Source organism: Crassostrea angulata, chromosome 3 (assembly GCF_025612915.1).
Source record: "Crassostrea angulata isolate pt1a10 chromosome 3, ASM2561291v2, whole genome shotgun sequence".
NCBI lineage: Eukaryota > Metazoa > Mollusca > Bivalvia > Ostreida > Ostreidae > Magallana > Magallana angulata.
In genome coordinates, this window is record NC_069113.1 from 24,015,763 (window position 1) to 24,037,277 (window position 21,515).

The following is a 21,515-nucleotide window of genomic DNA, read 5'->3' on the forward strand; positions in this document are numbered from 1 at the left end:
AAAAAAAACAAATTAAAATTCAACAAGGCAATAAATTCAACTGAACACGGAAATCATATATATTGTGTAAACATTATCTCAGACACCTGCTTCAATTCTACCAATAACAACATATCATTGGAACGGAAGATTCTATTTTCAAATCCTGTTACAGTTTCAGATGCGGAAAAACAAAGAGTTAAGCTGGGATTGATTGGCTGATACCAATTGAAATCGATAAGCAAAAGGGCGATGAATATTCATTAAATTAAATTTTTTAAATGGTTACGTGATCAATGTCTAGCACTCAGAAAAATCAAGAATGCAACCTTGCTACTTAAACCTGCTGCTTTTGTGGATATAAATTGATTTTGAGTTTTCAGTTTTATGTATTATACATAGGCAGATCAGCTTCAAAGTAATTGTAAAAGTCAATTGTAATTTCTATTTCAAGGTTTTCCAGCGGGGGGTACATAAATTGTTATGGCTGTTGAGAGTGAAATAACAGAGATTAATGGTGGCGTTTTCAAAGTTTTAATAAAATTATTCCATATACAATTAGACTGGATGAAAATTAAGAAATATTGCTTAAAGTTTATTACATCTATCAACATGATAAAACAATCAAACATAGGTAATCATAGATTACTAAGCTCACCGAGACGGAGCATCACCCTTATGAGACATCACCTTCATAAGACCACCTTTATCATTTTATATGAAAATCATACTTTATGATCTTGGATATTCATGGATTCTGTTTTGACAATATATCGTATATCATCTGATAAACTTTTTTATGATAATCATATGTTCATATGTTAATCAATACAATGATATAAAATTAAATATTGCATCATGTCATATTTCTAATATAATATATATCATATAATAAATAAAATACTGTAATAAACAATAATGAGATTTGATATTGTAACATATGATATGACATTGTATTGTGTTATACCTTATTGTATTTGATCACATAATACAATATCATAAAATATAATACAATATAGTATCATATTACAATATCATATTACATAATACATCATAACACTGAAACATGATATTATATTGTATAATATAGAATGATATTGTATTGAATGACACTGAAACATATTTGATACATTATATGATATTATATCATATAATACAATATAATTTGATTCCAACATTGTATCTTATCAAATGATACAATATTATGTGATATGGTAAAATATTATAAAATACATTATTATATTATACATATTGCATCATATGACACAATAAAATATATTACAATATCATATAATACAATTTCATGTGATATGACAATATATCACATAAACCAATATCATATCATACAATATCGTATAATACAATATTATATAATATTACAATATCATATAATACAATTCCATGTGATATTATTCTATATTACTGAAACCAATATCATATTATACAATATTGAATGATACAATATTAAAGAATATACAATATTGTATCATAGGATACAATATAATATTTTGCAATATCTTATGTAATTGTATCATGTGATCAAATAATACATTTAAAATACAATATTATATTATACAATATTGTATCATAATATACAATACTATACATAACAATATCATGATACATAATCATATCATAAAATATCAAAAAAATTGATACAATATCATATCGTATCGTATAACTTTTTATAATATAACATATGATATCATATTGTATCATATCAAACAATATTGTTTCATATCATACAATACTTTATCATAGGAATCATGTTATATCATTTATCAACAAACACATCTATCTATCGAGCTGCTTTGAGTGAGGTAGGAGATTTCTTTAGCATCCTTGATAATGGAGATCAGGCTCTGCTTCTGAAGCAACCTCTGCATTTAATTTATAATAAAGTTAAATCAACTATGCAAGCTATCATCTATAAAACATGTGACCTGTTCCAAAAAACTAAACCTCATCCAGCATCCGAAACCTATGGCTCAGATTCAGCATTCAAGCCCATCAGGTGCATTTGTATCATAAGACGCATCATCCATGCAATTTTGGTGAAGTTTGGACCAGTAATAACTAAGATATCATCATCAGAGGCACTAGCAATTAAAACCTTAACTTCCTCCAGCATCTGCAACCTATGGCTCAGATTCAGCATCCATGCCTGTCAGGTGCATCTGTATCATAAGACACACCATCCATTCAGGTTTGGTGAAGTTAGGACCAGTAATAACTAAGATTTATTTTTTAGCATCCTTGATAATGGAGATCAAGCTCTGCATCTGAAGCTACCTCTGCGATTCATTCATATTACAGTTAAATCAACTATGCAAGTTTGAAATAGTACTATCATCTATTAAACATGTGACCTGTTCCTAAAAACTTAACTTTATCCAGCATCCGAAACCAGACTATGCATTCAAGCCTGTCAGGTGCATCAGTATCATAAGACACACCATCCATGGAAGTCTGGTGAAGTAAGGACAAGTAATAACTAAGATATCATCATCAGAGGGCACCTGTTTCAAAAACTTTATCTAACCAGCTCTTAAAACCTTAACCTCCTCCAGCATCCGAAACATATTGCTCAGATTCAGCATTCAAGCTTGTCAGGTGCATCAGTATCATAAGACGCACCATCCATACAAGTTTGGTGAAGTTAGGACCAGTAATAACTAAGATATAATCATCAGAGGGCACCTGCAACAAAAACTTAACCAGCTCTAAAAACCTTAACCTCTTCCAGCATCCGAAATCTATTGCTAAGATTCAGCATTCAAGCTTGTCAGGTGCATCAGTATCATAAGACGCACCATCCATACAAGTTTGGTGAAGTTAGGACCAGTAGTAACTAAGATTAATCATCAGAGGGCACCTGCAACAAAAACTTTAACCATGCAGCTCTAAAAACCTTAACCTCTTCCAGCATCCGAAACCTATCGCTCAGATTCAGCATTCAAGCTTGTCAGGTGCATCAGTATCATAAGACGCATCACCCATACAAGTTTGGTGAAGTTAGGACCAGTAGTAACTTAGATATTGCTATCAATGGGCACCCGCAACAAAAACTTTAACCTGCTCCAAAAACCTTAACCTCCTCCAGCATCCGAAACCTATAGCTCAGATTCAGCACTCAAGCCTGTCTGGTGCATCAGTATCATAAGGCACACCATCCATGCAAGTTTGGTGAAGTACAGACCAGCAGTAACTAAGATACTGCTATCAAAGGGCACCTGCAACAAAAACTTTAACCTGGTCCAACAACCTTAACCTCCTCCAGCATCTGAAATTTAGGACCCAGATTCAGCATCCAAGTCTTTCAAGTCCATAAGTAGGTCCAGATGCATCATCCATGCAAGTTTGGTGAAGATAGGACAAGTAATAGCTTAGATACAGGACCTGCAACAAAAACTTTAACCAGGTCCGGACGCCGACGCCGACGCCACCGCAGACGCCGAGGGTATAGCATAAGCTCTCCTTGACTTCGTCTCGGTGAGCTAATAAAAATTTATCAATTTTTCATATCTTTTATCTCAGCTAGCATTTTACTTCTAGAACTGTCAACATATCATATACAACCTCTAAATCATTCAAGATGATTGAGATATGATTATTATTAATATTCATCAATATGTGTTTTCTATTCCTTGCAGATTATATAAAGACCAAGGAATATTCCTGAATAGAAAACAAACACCACAAATTGAACAAAATCCTACATATTGATTACAACACATGGGAGGAAGATTTAACTTTAGATCACCTAGTGTTTGTTCCTGGTCAAATATACTTTACTCATATCATGGTACACATGTATCATATGATATAGCAGCATATCATGAATGAAAACTACGAACCACTAAGATGCTAACCATCCGAAAGGGCCAGACTAGATAGCTTTAATTGAGGACTTGGCATTATACTGTGGATCATCCCACTAGCCCAATATAGGTATATTAATACAAGGCAGATAGCTAGGACTAAGAGGTCACAAAAAATTACAAGAATTTTACACATACGTCTGTTATGACCTTGACCTGACTTTGAAACCTGGTTCAAGGTTACTGCACATTCCTTACCTACAGTTTTTTAGGTAAAAGTCTAAACAAGTTTGGACCAAGGGGAGTGAAATATCATAGTCCAAAACTGGACTTCAGGGAACTGCTAAAAATCTAGCCAAGGGATCAGGATGGGGCCACAATTTGGGGAAGGGGGAATGTTACATATTTAAAAGTTTTAATTTGATACATTTTCTTATTGGCCAAAAATAAAGGTATGTGTAGTTAATACAGAAATATGGTTGCATCAAAACTCAAGGTATTTAATACAAGAATAATTCTCATACTATGCATGCATGTATATCACTACCAAATTAATATACACACAGAAGTTGATCAGTAATATTTACAGAGTAACATCACACAGTTGTATACCTGATAGCCTCTGGACACCAGTATCCCTCCATCAGTGTTCAATGTCACAAAGACCTGATGCCAATATATATATACATAAGTAAACTATGGAGTTAACACTTACCTCATTCCCTTCCTCTGGCCACCAACAAATGTTAAATGATCATAGTATATTTTGTACATGTACTAAAATTCTGACATAATCTGTTACCAACAACAACACATCTTGCATATATGTACATTGTCCCTGGGAGCATCATGAAACCCTAAATAGCTGTATAGTGGTCAGATGGACAAAATGTCAGCAATGTCATGAATAAATTGCTCCACCCCCCCCCCCCCCAAAAAAAAATTTCAAGACTGCACCTATTTGTATATAACTTTACTCTCTTGTCTTTTGACTCTTAAATATATAATGATACCTTCTGTATGGTTAAATTCATCTATATAATAACTAAATCCTGAACATAGTGATAGTTAATTAAAGGCAATGTAGATATATAAGGAATAAGGAATCATTCTTTGAGTAATTATGAGGTGATAATTTTGGTCGGGGCGTGATCAAATCCAATAAAGCCTGAAGGGCTTTATGATAGATTTGATCACGCCGCGACCAAAATTATCACCTCATAATATTCAAAGAATGATTCCGTATTACTTATATTTATATAATTTTAAGCGATCGTACGATTGAATATCTAAATATGAATAAGCAAACTCTGCTGGTGCCTCAATTTGGCCTCATTTGAAGTTATGGGTTATATAGTACAAAATCGATACGTAGTGTTATCATAGGTAGAGACACTGGAAAATGTAAATAAATCTAAACAATTGTTTTACATTTCAGAGATAAATGCCAAGCAAATGCATTCACACATTAAGAGCACTGTCATCTAGATTTGATCATCAAAGAAAAAAAAGTTGCCCTGTGCGACATATATACAAATACAAATATTGCTTAACTGATTTCTTGCAGAAAATTCAATATATTCTCTTTGATTTACTAATAGTTCTTGCATATAATATATCATTACTTTGCCTAAATATTACTCATTTAAGATTTTTATCAAATGGCTTTCACTTACACTGAAAATTTCAACAAAACTTGCAAAGCCATCAACATTTCACCAATTCATCAAGGACAATTAAACTATTGGCTTTTAACACTTAAATATATTCTGTATCATCTCAGTTCACAAGAGCTGAAACCATAAACCAAAGCTCAGTGGTCCAATTTTTAAAGGATGAAATAGTAATGAAAATGTACCTGGGAGCCAACATCTTCATCCATATCTGCACAATTACTGTCGAATCGCACTCGCCTGAGTCGTTCTCTGACCAAGTCATCATCTTGATGACTGTCACTTTCGTTTTCATTAAAAAGCAGGGACAGGCAATAGTCATCTTCAAAGCTCTTGTAATAGGCCTCATTGCAGGTGACCTCTGAACTTTGAGACTGTCGTCTGCTCACCTCCATTAAATTCACTTCTGGCTGTGCAGAAAGGCATTGAGACCAAGAGGACTGACCAAAAGACCCTGGTTGTCCATTTGTCATATTATTCCAGTCTGCGGGGACATTTTCAATCTCGTCACTGGAGCAATTATTGTTGTCATTTTCTCCCCTGGTCTTCTCCTCATCTGCTCCAAAAGTAGATGTCAACTTCTCCAAGATCATCCCCATCACAGTATTTTTTAGGTCAGTGCTCCCCTAGTCTATAATCACTAGGCTTGTTCCCCCTCAGCGGGCTGTTGCATGCAGTGCCAGATTCCTGTTTCCTTCTAAGCCTCCCATTATGTAAGTGATATAGGGTTGTCCCTTAGTCTTGGATGTCATTAAGGCACATAATGAGAAGAAAAGATACCATTTTGCCCGCCAACATTGTGATTATGTTACAAACAAGCATATGGAATCATCACTCATGGCAGAGCTTGGAATACGTAGTACAAAAAAAATATATAAATAATGAACTTGATACCGAGCTAAATTCCATTTAGAGAAAATACTAATGCTTGCTTAGACACCTAATGACAAACTTGAACTTCTCAAGTGTATCCAAGCATTTAATCAAAATATCCAGGCCTATGCCTTTTTCTGATATCTGTTTGTGAATCTATTTCAATAAGCTGTGGAATTAATTCAAAACTGGTACGTTTCATTGAATACATCCTAAATTGCTTCTATAACTGTACCATGACTGTTGAAGCAATGGAAAACACAATGGGCAATACATGTATTTACTTTTTAAGATGGAGGCAGCTAGATCATTAAAATTGAGGCAGTAAATAGTCAACAGACAATATTTTGTGACAAAGCAAACAAATTTCTCTTCATTTAATAAATTGCAATTCAATATTTCTCGGGTTGTTCGCTCATTTAAACATGCATGAAATTTTAAACCAAAAAAAAAAAACAATACTGCACCCACCTACTACATTATGTACATTTCCCGCGAAATACCAAATACATTGTCCATAATTCAATGGAAACTCATTATTTTCAATAATGATAAAAATTACAGTTGCATGATAAGTCACGTTGCCTCAAATTACCCGCTGTCGCAATGACACACTAATGCAAGGATCATCATATTGGACTATTTGTATATAAGGATAATCATAATTAGGTTGGCATTTTTCAGAGGGTTAATTAAGTTCCGACAGATTTATACATTGCATGGATTCAATTAAGGAATCCAATTTGCTAAATATGAACTTTGCTTCTAATACCAGACAAATTAGAGAGAGATATTGGGTTTTATCTGGTAAAAATTCAGCATCCTCGATCCAGTACTTGCAATATATTGATCTGCATCAAAATTGTTGCATGCATTTTTGAAGTCATTGCATTCCCCGAAGAACAAAAACAGTTTGATTATCAACATTGAAATTTTCTTGGTTCTTTGTACAAAGCACATTCCAAAAAATTTGTTGGAAAAAGGCAAATTGTTTGAGTCAAAATGAGTATGACAAGCCTTAAATTCAGTTGATGAACAAACAAAGAGAAACTGTTTTGTTTTTCATTCAGCAGATATACTATATATACCAACCAGTACCATCAAGTCATGCTACATCTATAAGCAATATTTGCTCCAATACTGAAAAACAGCAACAGCTGCTGTTCAAAAAACTTTGAATTACGCAATTAATAGACATTACAATGCAGAGATGTCCATGTAAAGGTGCAATATTCTTGATGGGACATGTAGTTCTGACAACTCATTACCTTCTTTGCCATGTAAAATATCTATAACAGAGAATCTGCTCACTTTAATTCAGTTTTTTACATTCGTTTTGAGTACCAAATTAGGTAAATAATATGGTAATTCTCCATTGCTTATCACAATCAAATTTCAATAATTTTCTGCAACTCTATCAAATGCAATCTTGAAATTAACTTTATAACCTTACAGTTATATTAAGTCCCTGCTGAGGCCATCAAAGAGCTGCATATAAGCATGCATTCAATGTCTGCTGGATCTTGGTAGAAGACTGAAGATTGCAAAACATTCCCAAAACATTCATGAACAATTGATCCAAATGATACAAACCCTGAAGCAACAAAAGATACCTTTTACTGGAGCAAAAAATCACCACCTCCGAGAATGTCTGACAAAATTTACTATGATCCGCGTACTTTGAAGTTTAATTCCTCTGATCCAACATGGACATGATAGCTGCTATAAACACAGGAAAGGTTCAATTTGAATTTGAAATTTATACAACCAATCAACAATGAAATCCCAATAGGCTTAAGGGGGGTGTGCTTTATCTTCAGCTTGAACACATATACACTGGAGCATTCATCAAGTACTGATGATCAACATTTAGGCTCAAGGTTGATAGCTTAAATTCAGAGCAACAACCCCACAGGAATCAAAAGAGAACTTCTTTTATCTGCCCTAGTAAGGCTGATTAAAAGAAAAGCATCAGAATTGAATTTACAATCAATTATAAACCAAACGAATTTTGCCCACTGACAAGAGCTCATCTATTTAATGTAACAAAAACTTAACTTTTAAATAAATCCTGATTTTTTACTCTCCTAAACCCCCCTCCGCCTCCAAGTTTTCCAATTCAATGTTAAAAGCATCCTGCTTTTAAAAAAAGAATGGGTTGACTAAGCATATCCTATTTCAGATTTCAAACTGAATGGAGTTTATTACATTATTACTGGTAGAAAAAAAATATTTTACTGTGAGGGAGCAACAAAAACTGATTGACTTTAGTATAAATGGCATATGTATTGAGCACTATTCAGTTATTCTATTGTTCCCATGAGCCAATACCTTCAATGGACAATTTAAAACTGGGCCAAGGCAAATCAATTTGTCTATCATAAAATATCATCTTTAAGACTCATCATCTGATTCAGATTTTTAAGCATTAATTTTTCAAATGGAAACAAATAATGACTGGAAGAAATTCTCTTTAAAATGATATAATAAACATCAGAACTTAATAAATTCTCTCATAATCTAAATTTCAAAAAGAATATATCACAAAATTCAAGCATAAAATCAAACTATAAACCTTTGGATTATAAATGATATGCTTTCTTTCATTTAATACCCTGGAGTTGTAAATTAATACTGCATTGTCTGTATATATAAGGTGCAGTAGTTTCATATCTCTGATTAGGTTAACCTCTTTGCTTCAATTCTAAAGATAACTTCTATTGTTAATGCAAGCACCTGCTGCAGACTGTCATTACAGTAACTGCACAGAACAGAAAATTTAAGATTTATTTTCATCATCTGTAGCTAAAAGCATTATTAAGAAAAACCAAAGAGTCCGTAATTAGGGGTTATAAATTTTCATCAGTCTATGATTCAAAAAATTATTAATAATAATTTAATTGACATGCCCATTAATTATTACGCACATTAACCTATATCAGTCTCTGGATAGAATTTTCTAGTAAACATTTTTTTATTTTATGTCACAACCTAATGGAATGAGGTTGCATTGCAACACTGTATTTTCTGGTCATCTTATGGACATGGAAGAGAGAAACAAAAATTATTTATTTACAAGGTCCCCAACCAAATCATCTATGGACGGATTTCACATAGCCAAAAAAAGGTCTATTTCACCTTTAATATAGTGTACAAACAGAAAACTAGGATACAGACAAAAAAAACCCCAAAACAAACAAAAACTAAAGCGAAAAAAAACCCTAAAATTTATTTAACAAGACACAAAAGCCATAGACTAAGTCCCAGTATATAAGATAAATTTACATCAGATATTACAAGATTTATGATTCACAGACATTTAATATCAATTATTAATAAAAAAAACTTGGGCTAAAAATAAAGGGAAGATATAAGTATATATACTAGTCAATTTCAAGCAACAAGATTTATAGCTCACCAACATTTAATATCAATTATTAATAAATAACTTGGGCTAAAAATACCAACATTTAATATCAATTACGAAAAACTTGGGCTAGAAATAAAGGGAAGTTATAAGTATGTTTGTTTTGCCTCGGACTAGAATGTCGCAACGTCATTGGACGAAACGCGTCACATGGCTGCCTTACAAATTTCTTTAAAAGGCAAGCGTCAAAATTTATAGCGCAACATGGCGGACGTAACGGTATTTGAACTGATTTTCTACACAAACGTTTGTTTACATATCAAACTTTAGGTCCTTGACAAAACAAAACACTTATTAGGTTTGTTACTGACTGTTTAAAGAAATTTGTGGGGTCGGTAAAGTCCATAGAAGGCTCGGCTCCGCCTCGCCTTCTATGGACTTTACCGACCCCACAAATTTCTTTAAACAGTCAGTAACAAACCTAATAAGTAATAATATAAGTCAACCTCAGCCAATTTCACTGTTCTGTACCAACACTATGAGGGTGTAGTTTAAATATTCAATTTTTACTTTGTTTAACACCACAATCCGGTGTACTATTGAACCACTTTTTTCAAGATTGTTTATCAACAAACCCTTTTTTCACGAGCAGCAATAAAGTAATTTAAGCTATTGATTCGTGTTCTATTCCCAAAAGAACAATTAAAAAACCACAATGTAAACTTTAAACATCCTTTGGACATCCATGAAACGAAAAAATGTATCGCAATAAAAAGAGAAATTCAAATCTAGCAAAAAAAGAAATGAAAACAAAATTCATTGTTCACTCAACCACCTTTATAAATCTCAACATCTGGGATTATACCTACTTTATAAATGTAACAGTACTGAATGAAATAATTAGCTTTCAGTCTTTGCGAGTGTTGTAATTCTTTATCAGAAAATTTACCTATATAGTCTGTCCCAAGATATTTATGCAGCACATTTGGACAATTTTTAATAAAAATACAACTACCTGTGAAAGAAGTGCAATTGAAATAGTTGAAAGGGATATTTTCCAAGATAATTTCATTGACATATTATCATCTTTCACTCGGAAAAATTCACAGGAACGAAAACAGATTCCTTACGGAGATTTATAATGGGGAACGTTTACATCTTTTCTCCATTCGGAATACACTCGGAATACATCGTGTAATTTTTCAATGTTATCATCCGGGCCTGCTGCAATACAAAATCCCCGTAGACATAACATTTTGTAGCATTTTATTGAAACCTGATAAGCTAACAGGGGCGTTTCGACTGAGAAATCTTGGAAATTTCTCATACTTTTCAATGAACATCGTTTGAACCCTGAGGTATATATAAATATCAAGCAATTAAGCCAAATGTGAATCCAGGATATCTTGGGACAGAGTATAGTAGCTCAGCTGACCTATTAATCCTTCTTGCACCTAGAGGAACTGGCTTAATATAGGACAATTAAGGAGCAGGGAATTTCAGTCATTGCAATCATCATTTCTTTCCTCTCATATTTTATTAAAAATCTACTTTAAATACATGAAGTCGCTCAACTCATGATGACAAATATCAATAAAAGTACATATCTTGGAAATTCTTTCAAATTGATAAATAGTGCTCTATAAAGTAATGCTTGTAAAAGACAGTTATGTGAGACAAAAAATATAAATTGCTTTTGAGCCAAATCTGCTTGAATTCAAATAAAAATTTCAAACATACCAAAGCCCTTAGTATTTATGAGTTCACAATTAAGATATTGATACCCAAGTTCTAATGACTTGAGGCTTTAATCTAGTTTTTATTTTCTTTTGACTTTTTTTATCAATTACTAGAACTTTATACTCCAATTCTCCAACCAGACCATGCACTTTTATGACATGTTATTGTATCATTTTATTGACAAAAGGATACAATTATACCAGATTTTTCATAAATATTGGCCAATTAGAATTCAATTTAAACACCATCACCGAGTCTTTTAACTATTTGAAGGGGAAAAATAAGACAAGAAATGTTCCGAAATATCGATATACATATAGGTATTACATTAACAGGTTTTCATCTGGTTGTCAACGTGTAGTATGCATAGTTTAATTTATTGTGATTTGCAAATTAATGACAGAAGTTGGAAGGCAAAGTAATGGCTTTTATGGGAATTAAATCCATATAATCTATTCAACAAACATGACAAAGGTGAAAGGGACTACATACTGTATAACTATATATAATCAACCCATCATAAATAACGGAGTGAAAAAATCCTGGTGTTCTTAATGTTTGCCATCGGATGTTGTCACAAAGGCAGAAACATATGTAAATGGTTGCATATTCATTAAAAACAATTGATTGGACAGAGAAGCAGAGCAGTGCGCGACTCGATCTCTTCTATTAGTCCTGACCATTGATAATCAATTGAAACCCTGCCGTCAGCGGGTCCACGAAGAGGTAGCTAGGATAGGGGATTGTTATCAGAATCCCCCCCACCAACCCCCCAAACCTGATCTCAGCCCTGTTGCAGTTCAACTTAATTTACATTCAACAGTTTGAAACCTATATACTGTGGTCACTGAATAATTCAATTGAATATGATATATAAAAATTCATGAATATTCAAATAAATGTTTCACAGACCTTCGATTCCATTGGCATATCAAATAAATTCAGTTACAGGTGATTAAAATGGATGAAAAAAAATGTCACTCACGGCATGGCAGGTACATTTCTTTTTCATTGTAGAACAATAATTTGTTCATGCAACTTAAAACACAAATTTATAATCAGCTACTAGTAGGTTGTCTACTTCTACTTTTTTCAAAGGATACATGTGACATTGTCATAGCTATGTTCAAGGCACTTCCAATAATGTTATCAAAAAATAAAATCTTCATCAGACATCACAAAAGATTTCAACTTCGTTGATTCTCCAGGCACTTCGTCGGTTAAATCGTCCCTTTTAAAATCACTTTTGACGTCCATCAAATTGCAGTTAAGGCAAATAAGAAAAAAATCCAAATTGATGAGTGATCCATAATCACTTGTTATACAATAACTTGCAAAACAAAAACAAAAATACCCCAAAAACAATTATAAGCACCGATGAAAAAACACATAAAACCGCTATTGACACCTAATACTCCAAGCAGGAAAGATTTTTTTCACGTTCTCAGCTGTGAATAGCTGCGAATATCACAGTATCAATAAAATCAGCTATTATACTGAGAGGATCTCTGTCGCAGCGTTTTGCACACACACAGCTGTCATAGACTAGCTCTACTCTCCCCTTAGGAGCTGATGTCAATTTGTTGACCCTCATATGGCTCTCTCTCTTCCCTGCAAGCCTCTCTCTCTTTGGTTATAGCTAGAGCTTAAAACTTTGAGGCAGCTGGATAACTTCTTGTCTATAAATGTTACATTTAAAACTTTTGTATATATACAGTACATATATTCAAGTGCTTGAATGACTGATTATCCGATAATTTCACCTCTTATGATATAAATCTATACTGATTATTTGATGTGTCTATACTATAATAGCTCACAGTTTAATGCAGTGATGGATCAATTTTCCTTTTTTCAGACCTAGCTCATTATACTTAAAATGTTACAGCCAGTGAAGTTCAGTCAATAAAATAAAAAAATTCTTTTCCAAAACACATTTAGGCAATATAGTTTTTCATTTTACCTTGGATTTCTGTCTTACTGTAAAAATAATCATGCAGGCTTCTTTTATAATACATACCGCAGCAAAATTCCAATCATGGAAATTTACCAAATGGCTTCTCCCTTGAGTACAGATATACCAACATAATTGTTCCAATTTAATGTACCAGATAATGTTTATAGTTTTGAAACTGCATGCCCTAGCTTCCTTACTGCAAAACTGAATAGTAGATCTAGAATACTATTGATTCATTCAGTCATATTTCATCATATCAGAGAAATTTTTTGTCAAAAGGTGTTTTATTTTACATGTAGCAATTACCATGAGTAATATAAATATATCGATCATTCTTAATTGTCTTAAAAAAAAAAAATTGAATCACAAAGTGCAGAGAATTTAGAAAGTCTTGAGTGAAAGACAATTAGCATGAGTACCAAAAAAAACTTTCTGATATGTAACTGTCTATTTATTTAAATCATAGTAGTCCCCCAGTCACTCCCTTATAATCACTTTCCATTTGTTAATACACCTGATCTAGCTATATATGCACAATTGCAGACTAACGATTTGCCTGGGATGATATCATTGTCCTGTCCATGAGTACCCTGGACACAAGCTGTAATACATAGTGGTTGATTAATTAACAATGATAGAAGTAACAGGTGTCACCTGCCATGATCATCAGCATAACTTCCCTATCTGTAGCTCTATCACTGAGACCTGGCTGCTATTAAATAAAAAGACTTAGTCTATCTGACCAATAGATGTATCACCCCCTGGGACCTGTTATTAAACAGAAATAATATATCCGCGACCAATAGCCATATCAGGAACCTGTTATTATACAGGATTATTATACCTGACCGATTGCTATATCAGGGACCTGTTATTATACAGGAATATTATACCTGACCAATTGCTATATCAGGGACCTGTTATTATACAGGAATATTATACCTGACCAACAGCTATATCAGGGACCTGCTATTATACAGAAATATTATACATGTGACCAATCGCCATATCATCCTGGGCCTGTTATTATACAGGAATATTATACCTGGCCAATAGCCATATCAGGGACCTGTTATTATACCTGGCCAATAGCCATATCAGGGACCTGTTATTATACAGGATTATTATACCTAACCAATTGCTATATCAGGGATCTGTTATATTCAGGAATATTATACCTGGCCTATTGCTTTATCAGGGACCTGTTATTATACAGGAATATTATACCTGACCAATTGCTATTCATGGACCTGTTTTCATGCTAGAATATTATACCTGCAATAGCAGGGATCTATTAAGTTACTAACATGCATAAAGACTTGTATTGTCCAACGCTCATGAAGTTTATACCACTAAACAGGTTGATCTAACTGAAATTTTGGGTTTAATCCCAGCACAATATCGGAAAGTTATATTTTTTTTTAAACCAACAAAGTGTATATCATTATGTAAATCCATATAATTTACATATGACAAATCATAGTGCGATATCAACTGTTTAATAAACAAGTACAACATGATCTGGAAAAAAAAGCACCATACTTTGAATATGACATGACAGACTATTAATAAAAGTCCTTATCACTTGACAAGCTTATCATTTCCTACTTCATTTGGAGTGGACATTAATAGGCCTCTGAATAGAAAATATCTTATGGAGCTGATATGAAGAAGGAGCTCAAATATGAAATATAAGCTGATGCTGTGTGTTGCATGGACATATAACCTTTAATGGGGTCAACTTGTTTATGAGGCATCATCTTATCAACAACAAGGATCCTTAAAAAAAATCCTTTTATAAAAAAAAAATCCTTTCAAAATGGCTTCACTCCTTTTTCTTCTTTCATTTTTCTCATCATGTCTTCTTCATCGACTTTTGATGTCAATCAATGACAATCGATCAATATTTCACCACAGCCCCCATTCCAAATGTTTCCAAATATACCACTGCTTTATTTACTTGGTGCAGCAAAAGCTTATATATACACAATTAGAGTAGATTCAAAATCTCTAAATTCTAATCATCCAAATGTGATACCTTGCAACATTGATATTGTTTGTTATGCTTTTAACATCCTCTTGACAATTGCTAAACTACCATCACCATGTTTTTTTAAAGTATGCAACATGTTGTTTGAGTGTTTAAATCGGATACATATATTTCAACAAACAGTACTTTGCCAGGGTTTTTTTCTTCTTCAACATGTAACTACTAATTTGACCAGTTGTAAGGGCATAGAACATAAGTGACCTGCAATTAAGAGCCAATTTAAGTTACATACATCAATCAAAAATCTGTAGGAGCTAACTTGGCACAAAGAATTTTTTCAGTGTAAATACTAAGGTTTCCTCTGCAAAATTAGAGCAACATAAAAATTCCAATTTCATGATTTTCTCATTTTAAAATTATATCCCCCAATCTCTAAATCATATCTCTTAATATGCAAGCATTTATCAATTTTCTTCTATAATGATGTACTGGCTACATTATGTATCATAACAATGCCAAATAAATCTCATTTTTAATCAACATCCCATTATAACATGTGTGGCATTTGAATGCAACATATGGGAGATGCATTGTCCCCCCGACACACAATGACTCACTCTTTCAATACACATTTCAATAAAGCTGTTGCTGGCTTTACATTTGAGATTTTATACAAATAATTCATTCGAAAGCGTTCAATACACAAAATCCTTGTAATAAGTTTCCCCCATAATTCCATTCTACAACATATACATTGGACATTCCTTGACTGTTAACTATTTAACCTCTGAAAATTAGGGTGGGTTGGGGAATGTTAAAAAAAATGGTGGCTATTAATACAATTTATTTCTCGTTAACTGTATATCAATGTAATAATTAAATGCACTTTATTCAACCAAATTAACACATACCGGTACTTTATAAACAGTGCTTTACAATTTTTGCTGTTTTTCTCAAATAACCCATGCAAAACCTTGAATATGAGAAACACACAATTTTAAATACAATACCTGTATTAGCTAGATAATGTATTTTCAATACGCAACAAAACCCTTTCATCATGAATTTTTTTTAACTTTAATGCAGAAAACTTGGATATTTCGGCATTTTGATTACTGTAAAGGATCAATGGTGAAAACTGCATACAAAACACTGTTTAACATGAAAACATTTGTTTACTTTAATGCAGAAACTTAGATATTTCGGCATTTTGATTACAAGAATCTACGGTGAAAACTGCTAATTAACATGTTTGTATGTGCCTGGTTACTTTTTCAGCTTATCATTTGTTTCAAAGAAATGATGTTAAAATATAATAAGTACATGTAAGTCATATCAGCTTAAGTTCACAAATAATTAGCGGTATGTACGTCAGAACTTTCTTCTTACGTATTTGGTGTGAATTAGTGGATTACCCCCACAAAGAAAAAACAGGTGTCATCAACTATTCTAAGCTAGAAAAAATTCACAACAGTTAATTATCTATACACAACAAAATCAATAAAAGGAAATTTGAAAGAAAAAAAAAACAAAACCAAAACTAGAGCAAAGCTCGTTGCAAAGCAACGAGTGGGTCTTCCGTCAATGTCCGAAGTAAAGCCGGAAGTTCCTGTAAGAAGCAGAACTCTTAAACCAAAAACAAGAGTAACTAAAATTAAAAGATGAAAAAATCGAATTATTCCTGGTACGACTTAACAAAAACCTTTCTGATTTCAAGAACGACTTGACACAAAAAAATCCGAATGTGTTCAAGCACGACTTAACAATTGTTTTTGGTACGAATTAATTTTACTTTGAACATTACGCTATTTTTTAAACCAAGGACGCGGAATCAAAATTTCCGAAAAAATCAATTTTTAAACCCCAATATCTCTGTAATGCATCATCCGAATTTCAAATGGATTTCAGATTTGAATTCACCATGTCAAGTTTTATAAGACAGTAGTATTGTTTTATTTTGTTCCAAAAAATGAAAATTTCCAAAAATTGGAACTGCTTCCGGTTTTGAGCAAAATTAATGAACAAAATTTTAAACCCCCCAGTACATTATAGAATTGATACATCTATCATCATTAAAAATTTCAAAGCGATATCTTGAAAGATTACGGAGATTTCTTCCGGACAAAATCCCTTTTTTTAAATTTAAAAATGGCCGCCAAATTTGAACGGAAGTGACGTAAATGCTGAAACTTTAACATCTTTGAGGCACGGTAACTTTACAAAAGCTCTGAAAATTTCATTGAAATCGGGTGAAAACTTTTTGAGATATAAAGCCGAGAAGGAGTCAGAAAAAAAATAAAAAATAAAATAATAATAAAAAGAAACCGAAGAAAAACAAGAGGGTCTTCCGTTGGAAACGGAAGACCCTAAAAAACCCCTCATTATTCATTAGTATTTCATGACAACACACCTTTGAAGTATTTATAATCTGTCTGTCTGCAAAATATTAATCTCAATGTCTAGCCTTCTTTTTGGAGACAGAAAAAAATTCATCACGGCGTATATGGTGCAAAGTCTGCTCACGCAGCATCGAATATATATAGATAGCAAAAGGTAGAGTTGAAATGAGGGAACCAGCATGTATGTTAAAATTGAACACGAAAATAGCACAGCTGGGTGTGTTCAAAGTGATATATTGTTAAAATGTTCAAGAAAAGTGAGAATAAGGTACCAATATACTGAAAAACACTCCTGTTTCAAATTGGACAGCAAGCAGCTTATTATTTTTTCGAGGTTTTTTTTTTTAAGCTTAAGCCTCTTCCATGATACAAATACACATCTTTTTCTCGAATTTTTTTCAGGAAGGGGGGGGGGGGGTGTTTCTCTCACTGTCAAAAAGCTGTCAGGTTTTGTGTCCATTCCATTCCATTGTGGAAATAGAATCAGGTCACAAAATCTGTAGATTGCAACTAAGGTGTTCTCTCTTAGCCCAGTTACAGCTAGTAGTTTCTAGTGTTTAATTCAAAAAGCACAAAACAAAATATCAAGGTCTTTTTCATTGTTATGGTTTTGGCTTGTTTTTGGTGTGGTTTTTTTCTTTTAGATTTTTTTTTAATGCTCAGATAGAAAGCTGACTCAATATTCAAATGGGGATAGCTAGCACAAAACCAAACTGCACCCAAATGTTGATTCCTTTGAAAAGGATTTTTGGATGCAGACAGTCTAAAATGTTAAAACTGTTTGTGCCTCTGTATTAATTTAAGTGACATATAAAGCCAGAAAAAGGTTAGCTCTTTTTTTTCCATTTTGTTTTGCAACTTGAATGCCATTTAAGCTAATCTCCTAATTTGTTTTTCCAGAGCTCTATCTAATTCAACAACTATTTTCTATCTTATTTCCTTCTCTCAATTTACAGTGGAAATATAACCAATAAAGGCAGACGGATCTGCTTCATGACTTAAGAGTTCATGATGTGCAAGAGTTATCCTTCTTTTGGAGACACTTTGGAAGAATTGTACAATGTTAAATCAAGCTATTTCTCGAACCCTTTAGTTTCTTAATTTTCTTTCGCTGATTTACTTGTATATTTCTAACACAATTAACTTAATCTACCCCTAATTATATCTTGCTGTCATACCTATAAATTTTCATTGCACAAATCTTTCACAATAGAAGAAACAAATCCACTATGGATACTTCAAACTTTTTTTTTGGAGGGGAAGGGGAGGGGAATTTGGCTTAAGAACTGCTAGCACTTTATTTCTGCATACTGTGAGATAATAATTTTTTAAGGCTATAGCTGTTACTATTTAAGCCTGCATTGTGTCTGTAGATGTTCTCTCCTTTGGGGAAGTTTCTAATCATAAGCTACTGAAGCCGCTATAACGCAATGCCTCATAAATCACATAAAATAATCAATTTTCATAGGAGATTGTTTCCTTAGCATAGCCATAGAATCAGTATTTTCAAAATTAATGTGTAGGAACAACACCGACAGTTCCATGTCAATTTATATCATATGAATTCTCATAATTTGTAGAATTCCCAAAAGTTTTAAGTATCGAATAGTTCCATACGTAATATTACTTAAAAATCTTAAAGTATTTCAGACTTTTAAAATTATCTAATGCCCACATATGTGACACACTGCACGGTAACATAGTGGTATTTTTGCCCCATGCTAAAATCACAGTTATTTAAAGTTAAATCCTGTCGATCGTCTCCAGTAGCCACGAGGCACTGTAGAAAGATGGAGCCAATGCTGACATCTCCAATTTCTGTGGTGCTAAAGGGATGATCGAGACTCAATGACTATACCTGGATGGAACACCAGTCTATATCAGGTTGAACCCCTAAGATGGTACCCAACTGCAGCTCAGGTGGCTTGAAAACATGTACCAGGTAGTCATAGATATAGTGCTTTGTTTGTAAGGACATAATACACAACATCAAGTGACCAAAATGGTGCTTATAGAACCAGCTGCCTTTGGCTACTGACCTTACACCTAAGACCACTAAGCCATGTGATCAACTTACTGTAAAAGATTAGTCCCAAGTCAAATCTGCCCAAGTGGTTTAAGAGAGAAGCAACATACAGTTTTTTACTTTGCCCTTTAATGTGTGCAAATAAGGCAAAATTAAACTGGCAAAACTAAAATGCATGGGGCAAAAGTTTCCAGTACATGGTCCACATCCATACAATCAAGTTATATGTCATCTAAGAATCCCCGTTTGGTATGTTATAACTTTATAACTATAAAGTTTGTAAGCAAGTTGTTTTCTGCAATGCAAGATTATCCCTGAGACTAAACATGATGTAAAATCGACATTCATCATTGCCAATCATTGTTAACGTCTCAAACATTTGGTAATTCAATATATGTTTAACTCTTTTGTGTTTAAACTTAGAAGGAACACTTAAAAGAATAAAAAATGTACACCTTGTTTTTGCCCCTTCTCTATTCTTGCCATCAAAGTTTTCACAACCCTTTCTCCAAGGACAATGCACATACAAAAATTTCTTAATATGACACATTATTGCTTAACACACTGCCCAATTGTCACCTACCTTAATACATCAAAAAATGTCCATGCATCCATCCAACAAGTCGCTGACTTTGGGATAATGAACATGATAAACTCCAAAGACTTTAATGAAACAACAACAATTAAATACCCAGACCCCAAAATCTCACCTTATTGAGCTCAGTGTTGATTTTCTTCACAGCCTGGCTCCACCTGATTTTGGCCGGTGACTCCTGGAGCTCGGGGTGGGGGGAGTATTTGTAGGGGTAGTCCAGAGGACCATCGCTTCTTTCCTGGGTGCTTTGTCGACTCAGACCGCTAAGGCTTGTCTGGCTGTTAATTGGGCTATAAAAGGCAACAATTACGTATGTTAATACGGAAAACTGTCGACAGATCGCTACTGCTTGATCAAATTTCCTTGCTGTTCAATTCTCAAATCAAGGCAATGGCAGCAATTACCTTGGAATTGATAACTGTGAACCTTTCCATGAGGCTATGTACATGTATCTCATAACAGGTGTAAAAATTACCTGCTAAGCTGGTGCACACATTATAATAATCATAATTTTGACTTTAACACATATTAAGATGTACACATGATTGGAAACAATTACAGTTAAATAGCAGCTGGCTAGTTAATTTTTTCAAAACAGACTTTCTGTCAATTAAGCTATTTCGTTCACTTCAATATCTATAAAGAAAAGGCTTTTTATACCCTAACTAACGCATTAGTTTCAGTTAAGGTACAACAACCCCTTGCTAAGAGAGGTAACTGTCACCAAGATAAATAACTGAAATTCATACAGCAAATTTTTGTCAACTTTTGTCCTGTGATTTGTATAAAATATTATTGTAACTTTATATTTATATATGGTACTTAGTCAGATATAATAGCTGTTAATACTACTGCTAAAAAAAAACCAAAAAACTTTTGTCCTCTAAGGCATGCTGACACTGTGAGCCTATCAATACTATACATAATAAATGAACGATTGTGAGACAATGAATCTTAAAGGGCTATTTTTAGGAGGTTACAAAGGGACACCTTTTAATATACTGTGTCACACTATAAATCGTTCAAAAAAGTCAATGAATTGAATAAGAATTTTGTTAATACATCTTTTTTCACGGTCTAACAGTAAAGCACTAT

General features: G+C 33.2%; 1 protein-coding gene across 23 annotated transcripts in view; it reads right to left on the bottom strand.

Moving 5' to 3' along the window:
- LOC128178469 (protein unc-13 homolog B-like) overlaps positions 1-21,515 on the bottom strand; it is a 102,996-nt gene that overhangs the window by 34,448 nt on the left and 47,033 nt on the right. For all 23 annotated transcript variants that reach the window (XR_008242959.1, XR_008242962.1, XR_008242958.1 and 20 more), the window contains exon 10: positions 20,536-20,710. Coding sequence is in view for 17 of the 23 variants with exons in the window: in XM_052845643.1 (XP_052701603.1) it covers positions 20,536-20,710 (175 nt within the window). In the remaining 6 variants the exon portion in view is untranslated. The remainder of the gene's footprint in view (positions 1-20,535; positions 20,711-21,515) is intronic.